Here is a 12,104-nt window from a genome sequence, read left to right as displayed (position 1 = left end):
ACTGACAGATTTATAAATATAATCATATTTAAGTTAATAATAACAGGTTATATGATGATTGATTTAAACTAATATTCTGGCAACTTTATACTGAATATGTCAGCATTAAAAAATAAAATAAAATAAAACAACACCAAATTATTTAGGGGGATTTAAGAATATTTTAGGGAGCCCACCCTAAAATATGACTCACGACTCCACTGAAATAAATATTAATTTAAACAAACTCACAATGAGACAACGAATGAATGCGCAGTTAAAATAATTAACCGAGTTAATATGTGGGTTAACGCGCCCAGTCTTAAACAATATGCAGTAAAATGCACATGTGTACAGCACATTAGCACACGTCATAAAGATGTTATAAGGATCGGAACAGTACCGTCACCGCAGGACACGTGATCCCATGGCAGCAATGGGAGAGTCGGCGTGTCTATTGGCCCGACGCTCCGGGGAGTGTATGCTCTCGGCCAATCAGTTTACAGATACGAACCCATGGGCGTGGTTTCTGGATCACGTTCGCTCGCTTCAGTCCGAGCACGCTTCAGTGCAACTTTGGCGCTCTGAGCTACACTGTGATATGCTACCTTGTCACTTATTAACTTTATTTACTCTATTCTACAAGCTTTTGTGACATCACAAAAGCTGTAAGAGTTACGATTAAGCCCCAAGTGCCTCGTATGGGATTGACTTTGCGCTCTGTGGCTTTATTTCTTCGGGACGAGTGAATTTATATTGGACAGCAAGGTGGACTCCTTCAATTTCCTTGAAAAGTTTAGTGGGCAACTTTCATTCGGAGGAATTTTGTGTACATTTCCAAGCGGGAGAGTCGCATGCTTTCCTCCATCCTTGTCGTCGGGTCTCTATGGAGAGTTCGCCCCGGCGGAGGCGCGCACTCTGCTCTACGCCGCCACCACTCGTGAATTCCTCGACCTGGATACGACGAGGCGACGCACTTAACCTCATTTGAATGCCTTTGCAAGGTGTTTGTTGGTTGCTGTGCTGCCGCCAGGGCTTCAGTTTGCTGGGGAGGGACTATGGGGAGAAAGAGGAGGAAGAGTCTTTCGAGTTGCGCAACAAGGACGACCTGACTCCCAATGGACAGGTAAAGCCTATTCTGCATCCCAAAAACGATTGATGCTATGCAATGCATTCTGGATCATGTACAGTATATGGGCTACTTTTCCCACGAAGCCTACTTTAACTCACTAGCTGCCACTGACGGCGATAGATGTCCAATCCATTTAAAGTAGTAGAGATGGCTGCCACCCTCCCATTTATAATAGATTAGACGTCTCCTAGTGATAATCTATCATAATTTTCAGACTATTTGGCACACCTGACTATAAGCCGCCACCCACCAAATTTGACACAAAAACGGTATTCGTTCATAGATAATCCGCACTGGACTATAAACCGCAGCTGTCCTCAGAAGCGTCACATCCCATTAGGCAAACCAGGCAATTGCCTAAGGCCCCCAGCCAGCAGGGCCCCCCAGTGGGCCTACAGATTTAGCACACGCAGCTTTACTGCAGTAACGCAGTGACAAGTGTAGGGAGTGTTTCAATACCATGGAATCATTTGGCAGATTATCTAACGATTCTGTTATCGATCCCAATCGGCACTAACTCTAACCTGTCATGTAGATTATACATACATAAAGTCCAATCAGCTATTAAACTACATGATTTATTAAAGAGTGACTCACCAAGTACTCTCTAGGAAGTCCTTGCCAAGTTTTTTTCTGTTGATTTTCACAGGCCAACTCATTATTGATGTGACTACTTAAAGAAATGGTGATTTTTCAAAAAAAAAAAGTCTATTAATGGGTCTATCGTATTCCTCGTCGAATACTATATAAGAAAAATATATCATATATGCATCTAAAATAATCCAAAACGATTAATACTCCAAGGCTCCTTTGGTATGTGTACGTTCCCATTGCAACCAGTCCTGTTATTGTCCTACGTCACAAGCGCTGCGTATTCTGGGAGCGAGAATAAGCGTAAGGTGCGCATTTTGAGCAGAGGACGGCCACCTGTTAAAATGTGTGCGTCCATGAACGAAGGTAAGTACATCCATATGAGTGAGTGTAAAGTCCTTAGTTTTCGCCACTTTTATGGCCAAGATGACCGCAAATGCACGCAGTGCGCAGTCGCACCCTCCCACCTTTGTGTTCATTATACTGCGCGAGTATGTATATGTGTCACGTGACTCAGAAGGGCCCCATGTTGCTTGTTGCCTGGGGCCCCCAGGGACCCTTGCTACGCCTCTGACTGACCTAACGGTATTATGGGATATTTACACCAAAAGATGTTAAAAGTGCCTACGACAGGATAAAAAAGTCTTATATAGCGTTATTATGTGAATTAGAATCATATTATGAGACGATTCAACCATAAATACAACCCCTAGCAAAAAGTAAGGAATCACCAGTCTCGGGCGAGCATTCACTCAGACATTTTATCATGTAGAACAAATTCGGATAAAAAGCTTGGAAAAATAATGAATTAGTTCAAAAGCATTCAGAAACACTAAAAGAAATGAATAAAAAAAAACATTGTGGTGATCAGTAAATGTTAATTCTATAGAGCAAGTGCAGGGAAATATATATGGAATCACTTTATTCTGAGGAGAAAAAAAATGGAATCATGAGAAACAAACAATGAAATAACAATCAAAACACATCTCTAGTATTTAGTAGCACCACCCCTGCTTTTATGGCAGCTTGCCGTCTCTGAAGCATGGACTTGATGAGAATTCTTTATCAATTTGGTGCCAACTGCAACTTTGATTGCAGTTGCCAGATCATCCTTGCAGATCAGAGCCTTGCTGTGGACCTTTTTTTTTTTTTTTCAATTTCCACCACAGGTTTTCAATTGGGTTGGGATCTGGGCTATTTGCAGGCCATGACATTGACTGGATGAGTCTTTCTCCGAGAAATGCATTAACAGTTTTAACTTTGTGGCATGATGCATTGTCATCTTGGAAAATGACAAACATATTTTCAATTGAAGGGATAAGAAAGCTGTCGAAAATTTCAATGTAAACTTGTGCATTTATTGAAGATTTAACCACAGCCATCTCCCCAGTGCTTTGCCTGACATGCAGCCCCATATCATCAAGGACTGAGGGAATTTTGATGTCTTCTTCAGGCAGTCATCTTTGTAAATCTCACTGGAACAGCACCAAACAAAAGTTCCAGCATCATCAAAAAATGGTCCACAATAAGGCTCCGATGGATGATCTGGCAACTGCAATCAAAGAGAGTTTCAAAAATTTAATATATAAAACGATCGCTTCCACACACATCCAAGCATGCCATTTCATTCAGAAGCATAAAACACTGCGTGAAATATGAAATAAACATGCTTTTTGGTGTCATATGCACTTTAAATGGCAAGTCTTTATTTGACAGCAGCATCATAAGACTGTCATAAGAGCAAATGAACCACAATGAAGCTTGGAACCAATTGGCTGCAAAGCTTCATTGTAGGGCTTCAGCTATTGATTATTTTAGTAGTCGATTAATCGATGAACTAGTCAATTTGAATAATCGAGTAATCGGATGACGAACATAAAAAATTTAAATACCTGACCTGAGCCTCAAACGGTATTAAAAAAATAAATAAATGAGTATATATGTACAACTTGGCTACATTTGGCTAAGTTACATAGCAAAAGTCCGCTAGTTTAAATGCTATAAAATGCCAATGTTTTTTTTTTTTTTTACAATGCTTTTAACAAATAGTTCAAACACATATTCCCACAAAAAACGGCTGAATATACCTGTAAACTAAACTACAAATGCATAAAAAAAAAATATTAGCTCAAACAAAAACTTAGGTTATGTTGGTCTTAACGGGGAGCAGCTGGATTCAGCCATTTGAAATAAGGCAGACTAGAGGGCAGTGTATTCACCCAAATCAATAAAACTAAATGCAAACACTTTTAAAACAAACCATTAAACGCCACTTTAATTAAACGAATACTCGACGCAGCAAAATTTAATTCGAATAATTTTTTTCTGATCGAATACTCAAGTTAATCGATTAATCGTTGCAGCACTATTTCATTGCTTAAAGAAGCTTCATATGGCCATCACTGCTACCTTGGGGGAGACAGTCACCCTCTGCTGCCACCTGCTGTAAACACTGTTGTTGTCCAACGTGCCTCCTAGCATGCACTGCAGCACTACAGATGTAAATAACAATCAAAATTCATGTTCTGTGCTATTTCTTCAGTTACTGTTACAGTTATTTCATTAATTGGTAGTTATGATATTTGGTAACAGTTTATTTGACAGTGGCGCCATAATACTGTCATAAGACCATCATAATTATCACATGACACTGCCATGAGCATTCATGGATGCCTATGACAGATGTCATTTTGTGTGATCCGGCAAATTATCTCATATTTGAATGGATTTAAATGATCTGATCTGGACCTTAATGGAGTTAGTGACAGAATTTACCTATTAGCCCAAATTATTGTATTATATGTATTATATGTATTAGCCCAAATTAATCAACAAATAAGCCACACTAGACTATAAACCCCATGATTCAAAATAAGGGAAAACGTAGCGGCTTATCGTCCGAAAATTACGGTAATTGGTGGGAGCGTGGATTTTGGCCAGCGAAAGAACAATTTTTTAAAGAATCATTGGCTACCATTGACGATGAAGTGGGAGGGATGGAGTCGTTCGTTCGGTGCCACCCTCCCACTTCAAATGGATTGGACGTCTAATTGTGATGAATTGTTTGAACGTCTACTATTGGGAATCTAATTGGTGGGAGGGTGCATTATGGCCAACGGAAGAGCAATTTTTAAAAAATCATTTGCTGCCATTGACAGTAATAGACGTCCAATCCATTTGAAATGGGAGGCATGGATTCGTTCGTTTGGTGCCAACCTTCCACTTCAAATAGATTGGACATCATAGGTGGAGTTTGACTTTTTTTGGGGGGGGGGGGGGGCATAAACATAATGTCAGCAATAAAATTGACTTTATATATATACTTTTGGCCTGTGCAATATACTTATATATTAGGGCTGGGAACTAGAGCTGTCCCAAACGACTAATTTTCTCCCGATTAGTCTGCCCGATTAGTTGACTAATCACATTATTTATTTATTTATTTATTTAGTTATTTTAAGCAATGAAATTTTTGTTGATGCTTATTAATTCACAAAGATTTTGGAACACCTAAATTCTTTATTAAAGTACAAATAAACACGTAAATAACAATAATAAATAAAAAATAAACAATGATGTCAAATGCTGATAGCATTAACTAGTCCAAAAGAATGGAATGTAAACAGATTTACTGGACTGTCTCAGAAAATTAGAATACACAATATTCTAATTTTCTGAGACAGTCCTGTATATTGTTCTATGTAAAGGACGTCAGCCAAGGTCGGCCCCCCACATTTTTCCCACGCCAAATCTGGTCCCCTTTGCAAAAAGTTTGGACACCCCTGCTTTAAATGGTGGATTAATGTACAGGACTGTCTCAGAAAATTAGAATATTGTGTATTCTAATTTTCTGAGACAGTCCAGTAGAACACTGACTTTGCCTTTCCAACATGATTCAAAACAATTCTTAAAAAATATATATCTAGCATTAATATTATAGTATACTACTATATATAATAGTATTATAATAATTATAATAATTATTCATTGCCAATCAGATTTGTCATAAAGGGTGTCATTTTAGAGGTATTCTTAGTGTAGAAACTGAATTCTGAAGTATGTGGGATTAACTCCAGAAATCGTTATTTATATGATGAACATGACATGCTTTTATTTTGAAATGTTCACTGGAAGTACATTCACTAAACTGCAAACCATAAGCTTTACACTCCGCAACAAAAACACTTTTCGTCATTTCATGCGGTGTGAGTAATAGATTTTTTTTTTTTTTTTTTTCGTTTGCAAATTCTGTTAACCAGCGATGTTTCATGTTTGAAGTGTCACCTTTTAACCCCAAGTTTGCGTTTTGGAGAAAACTGCCAATGTTTTATAGCAGGCTAAAGTAGGTTGTCTTTTTTCCCATTAGCCTCAATTTAGCAATGCTAACGTTTACAGTGTTTAATATAGATGTGTTTCCTTATTTCGTATGTCTGAACTTTAATAATACGGTGTGTTGATGACCAATAAACATCTGTGAAAGGTACTAGAGTCTTATATGCCATCAACACGCGCGCACAAATGTATGCACATACACACGCAGCGATAAAACGCAGCCGTGAAAATTACCGCCATCATTTCTATTTACCGTGTGATAAATGGACTCATTGCATATCGCGACAGGCTTAGCATCTTGAGTACAACATGTCGTTAGTTAGTTAGATGGACTTACGATCTGCCAGCTTGTTGTCTTCTGTCATATTCCAAAATTACAACTGAGTGACGGCGCTTTAGGTGTTCATTCACGGCCGACGTGAATGAACACGTGACAACGATAGACATCCAATTCATTTCAACTGGGAGCACTGGCTTTGAATGCTTATCTTTCAGTGCCATTGGTAGTGCGATATGTCCAATCCGTGTCGACTTGGGGTGCCGAATGAACGTTTGTTTGTTCTGGCACCGTCAGTGGCAGACAATGAGCGACCTAGAAAGGGTTGAAATTGCTTTAATAACCAAATAACATGATGAAGTATAGTTGGAAGACAAGTGCTAGTGCTTTTGCAATTGACCCACATTGGGAAGCACTGAACAAACCAAGTGTTCACATGTGCCTCGTGGAAATCCTCACTTTGTGACGGGGAACGTTCAGTGTGTGCAGCTGCTGAGGTTTGCAATGAGCTTGGGAATCATTGTGCAATCACACACTAACACACACTCAGTGTGTTGAAGGGATCCTTGTGTGTCCGTCCTCAAATAAGACAGCAGCCTTGTCTCCTCTGTAATGTTCGTCATGTGATCGGGCACAGAGAGATTGTATTGTGCGTTCCCCCTTTCCCATGTGAAGGGGGCATTGTTGATGCCCTGCGTTTAGGTGGTTTCTGTATGTGCCACTGTCTTGCCCTTTACTGTATAATGTACAGTATAGACGGAAAACCTTTATTTATTTATTTATTTATTTATTTATTTAAATTGAGAGTAGAGGTCAATTAGTATGGGCTTTTCAAAGGCTGCTGCTGATACCAATTTTTTAAAATTCAATTTATGTCCAGCTTGGAGCTTTTACATCCATTCAAAAGTGAGATAATTTGCCGGATAACTTTAAATGACACTTGTTATAAGCATTCATAAATGCTCATGGGCAGTGTCATGTCATACAGTGGTGGCCAAAAGTATTGGCACCCCTGCAATTCTGTCAGATAATACTCAATTTCTCCCACAAAATGATTGCAATTACAAATGCTTTGGTAGTAATATCTTCATTTATTTTACTTGCAATGAAAAAAACACAAAAGGGAATGGAAAAAAATTAAATCCGTATCATTTTACACAGAACTCCAGAAATGGGCCGGACAAAAGTATTGGCACCCTTTGAAAAATCAGGGTGATGCTTCTCTAATTTGTGTAATTAACAGCACCTGTTACATACCTGTGGCACATAACAGTTGGTGGCAATTACTAAATTACACCTGCAGTAGGTTAAAATGGATTAAATTTGACGCAACTTGTGTCCTTGTGTGTACCACATTGAGCATGGAGAAAAGAAAGAAGACCAAAGAACTGTCTGAGGACTTGACAATCAAAATTGTGAGGAAGCACGGCAATTTCAAGGCTACAAGTCCCATCTCCAAAGACCTGAATGTTCCTGTGTCTACCTTGCGCAGTGTCATCAATAAGTGTAAAGCCCATGGCACTGTGGCTAACATCCCTTGGTGTGAACAGAAAAGAAAAATTGACGAGGGATGGTGGATAAAGAACCTCGACTAACATCCAAACAGGTTCAACCTGCCCTACAGTCCGAGGGTACAACAGTGTCAACCCGTACTATCCGTTGGCGTCTGAATAAAAAGGAACTCTATGGTAGGATACCCAAGAAGACCCCACTTCTGACCCAGAGACATAAAAAAGCCAGGCTGGAGTTTGCCAAAACCTACCTGAGAAAGCCAAAAATGTTTTGGAGGAATGTTCTCTGGTCAGATTAGACAAAAGTAGAGCTTTTTGGGAAAAGGCATCAACACAGTTTACAGGGAAAAAAACGAGGCCTTCAAAGAAAAGAACACGGTCCCCACAGTCAAACATGGCGCCGGTTCCCTGATGTTTTGGGGTTGCTTTGCTACCTCTGGCACTGGACTGCTTGACCGTGTGCATGGCATTATCAAGCCTGAAGGCTACCAACAAATTTTGCAGCATAATGTAGGGCCCAGTGTGAAAAAGCTGGGTCTCCCTCAGAGGTCATGGGTCTTCCAGAAGGTCAATGGCCCCAAACACACTTCAAGAAGCACGAGAAAATGGTTTGAGAGAAAGCACTGGGGACTTCTAAAGTGGCCAGCATTGAGTCCAGACCTGAATCCCATAGAACACCTGTGAAGAGATCTGAAAATGGCAGTTTGGAGAAGGCTTCCTTCAAAATTCAGAGACCTGGAGCAATTTGCCAAGGAAGAATGGTCTAAAATTCCAGCAGAGCATTGTAAGAAACTCATCGATGGATACCGGAAGCGGTTGTTCGCAGCTATTTTGTCTAAAGGTTGTGCTACCAAGGCTGAGGGTGCCAATACTTTTGTGTGGCCCATTTTGGAGTTTTGTATAAAATGATAATGATTACATTTTTCTTCATTCTCTTTTGTGTTTCTTCATTGCAAGTAAAATAAATGAAAATATTACTCCCAAAGCATTTGTAATGGCAATCATTTTCTGTGAGAAATTCAGCATTATCTGACAGAATTGCAGGGGTGCCAATACTTTTGGTCAGCAGTGTAGACATATTTGTATTGTTTTGTAGGGTACTATATATTACTGTTGTCAAGGAACTAAATGATCAACTTGATATTGATACTCAAAAAATACAATTTTTGATACTACATGAATATAAAATCACAAATAGTAAGTTTAACGGATGTCAACTAGAAGTAGTACCACGTGGAGCCATTAATTATTCTGCATATCTGCCTACAGTATCTGTCTTTGGTTGACTCCTTGGCGTACTTGCAAAGACCAGTTTGGGACTGTAGCAATTTACAAGAAAACGTTGAAAACAGATAAGCGCCACACTGTTATTGCCTCAACTGACACAGTGGCTGCCAGATACCTGTAAGGGTGACATCTGTTACTCGTGGGCAATCATAATCATGCCGCTGTGGCAAATGCTCTTAACTCTTTCAATGCCAATTCAGTTGAACTGGGAGGACTGACTGTGAATGCTCATGTTTCAATGCCATTAAGGGCACTGGGTGTCCAATCTGTTTTGACTGGGAGGGGCAAATGAACAAATGTTTTAAGAGTGATATTGTATATCGTTAGAAGCGTTCCCTTTCGGGCTGCAGCTACCCATTATTTAAGTAATTGATTAATCGATTATTAGTTAGTTGGAATCATGGAGTAATTGGATTAGGGACATTTAATGCGTTGCAGAAATAAATTTTAGTAGATGTAAAACAAAGGCTTGCTAACATTGCACTTAAATGCAGATACAAAATTCCCGAATGCGGATACAAAATTCTTCAAACGATGCAAAATCTCACTTTCATTTCACAAGAGCAATAAATGCATTTAAAGATCAATTAAAATACATAAGTTTAGCGTCAAGCCGTATTAAAAATAAATAAATGACGATCTAAGTCCAACAAAAGAACAATTGGTTAACTTGCATAGCAAAAGTCTGCTAGCTTAAATGCTATAAAATGCTAACATTTTTTTACAACGCTCTTAACAAATAATTCAAACACATATTTCCACAAAGAACCATCAACTAAATAATGAATGCATAATAAAAACATATTATCTCACACAAAAACTTACCTTATGTTGGTCTTAACGGAGAGCAATTGCATTCAGCCATGTTAAATGAGTTATGTCACATTCACTGTTGGCAAACACTTTCAAAACAAACCTTTAGAACGCCACTCTAATTAAACGATTCGTCGAAGCAGCAAAATTTGAATCGAAGCTTTTTTCTAATCGGGTTTAAATAGTTCCCTCAGCTAGCTGTGTTAACATCCCTTCTGGTTGAAGCTAGGGATGAAAACTGGAAAAGGTTTAGCTCTGGTCGACATATCGATCTGGATTGATGTATCGATCAGTTAAGCTTGATTGAATCGCAATCTGATCGAAATGCGAAATATCGTTCGACACCGTCATCTTTTAGATATGCTGAATTGTTGAAAAGAATGTCTTTCATTCGAATGTCTGAAATAAGGGTGGAGCAATATATCAAAATGGTGATAGGTGTATGGTGATACAGTGGTACCAAAAAGTATCTGAACCTTTTCAAATTACTCACATTTCTGTTCATAGGTTTTCATATTTTAATGAGGATAGTATGCAAACAATGACAGAAGGGGGAAAGTAAGTCACTGAATCATCACATTTAATATTTTGTGGCCCAGCCTTTGGCAGCAATAACTTTAACCAGACACTCCCTGTAGCTGCAGATCAGTCTGGCACATCGATCAGGACTAATCTCGGCTCATTCTTCTCTACAAAACTGCTATAGTTCAGTCAGAGTCCTGCGATGTCTGGCATGAATAGCTGTCTTTAGGTCATGCCACAGCATCTCAATGGGGTTCAAGTCTGGATTTTGACTTGGACACTCCAGAACGTATATTTTGTTCTTCTGAAACCATTCTGAAGTTTATTTACTTCTGTGTTTTGGATCATTGTCTTGTTGCAGCATCTATTTTTTGAGACAGCAGTGGCTTCCTCCGTGGAGTCCTCCCATGAGCACCATTCTTGGCCATAGTTTTACATATAGTTGATGTGTGCACAGAGATATTGGACTGTGCCAGTGATTTCTGTAAGTCTTTAGCAGACACTCTAGGGTTCTTTTTTATCTCTCTGAGTATTCTGCACTGAACTGTTGGCGTCATCTTTGGTGGACGCCCACTCCTTGGGAGAGAAGCAGCAATGCCAAACTCTCTCCATTTGTTGACAACTTATCGGACTGTCGATTGATGAACATCCAGACTTTTAGAGATGGTTATTTATCCTTTCTCAGTTTTATACAAATCAACAATCCTTGATGGCAGGTCTTCAGACAGCTCTTTTGACTGAGCCATGATGCACATCAGACAATGCTTCTCATCAAGACAATTCTTACCAGGTGTGTTTTATAGTGGGCAGGGCAGCTTTAAACCACTCATCAGTGATTGGGCACACACCTGAATTAAAATGTTTGGTAAAAATTGGTTTAAATTGCTCTTTATGTCTCATTAGGCCAGGGGTTTGCAACCCAACAAAATGTTGAAAGAGCCATATTGGACCAAAAAATACAAAGAAATATGTCTGGAGCCGCAAAAAAATAAAAGCCTTATTTAAGCCTTATAATGAAGGCAACACATACTGTATGCATCTTTATTAGCTATATTGGCCTACTATAAACATGAGTAAGTTGGCTACAAATACATAATGAGCCGTCATGTTTAAATGTTTATTATCCTTACAGTGCATCCTATCGAGAATGACGCACCATGTGACTAGTCTGTTGTATGATGCCGCCTCAAGTTTAACTTCACGACAATATTATTTAATTAGAAGAATGCTTGTGTCATGTTTGCCCTCCTGCAGAAAGCATATTAAAACAAAAAATATATTTCCCTCCCCCATCTTTTTCCATTAATGTCCATTAAACATTTTTGACAAAGCTCCAAGGAGCCACTAGGGCAGCGCTAAAGAGCCGCAGGTTGCTGACCCCTGCCTTAGGCAGAGGGTTCACTTACTTATTTTTTCCCCCTCCTGTCATTGTTTGCATGCTATCCTCATTAAAATATGAAAACCTATGAATGTTTTGGTGGTTTCAGTTAAAGCAGACATTCTATTTTCATCTGTGTGATTTTGACAAAGATCAGATCACATTTGATGATGATTTTATGCAGAAATGTGAAAATCCAAAAATTTCAAAAACTTTTTCATCCTACTGCATATTTCCACACCATATCGTGAGATCATCGTTTTTGTGAGCCTTGTATTGCAA

General features: G+C 39.0%; 1 protein-coding gene across 1 annotated transcript in view; it reads left to right on the top strand.

Annotated features, from left to right (window-relative positions):
* Positions 1 to 565: 565 nt before the first annotated feature.
* plekhh3 (pleckstrin homology, MyTH4 and FERM domain containing H3) overlaps positions 566 to 12,104 on the top strand; it is a 154,986-nt gene continuing 143,447 nt past the window's right edge. The window contains exon 1 of the mRNA XM_057860785.1: positions 566 to 1,105. Within this exon, the coding sequence (XP_057716768.1) occupies positions 971 to 1,105 (135 nt within the window). The 5' untranslated portion in view covers positions 566 to 970. The remainder of the gene's footprint in view (positions 1,106 to 12,104) is intronic.

This window comes from Corythoichthys intestinalis, chromosome 16 (assembly GCF_030265065.1).
Source record: "Corythoichthys intestinalis isolate RoL2023-P3 chromosome 16, ASM3026506v1, whole genome shotgun sequence".
Taxonomy (NCBI): domain Eukaryota; kingdom Metazoa; phylum Chordata; class Actinopteri; order Syngnathiformes; family Syngnathidae; genus Corythoichthys; species Corythoichthys intestinalis.
The sequence above is the reverse complement of the archived record's forward strand: the minus strand, read 5'-3'. Positions and strand labels throughout refer to the sequence as shown.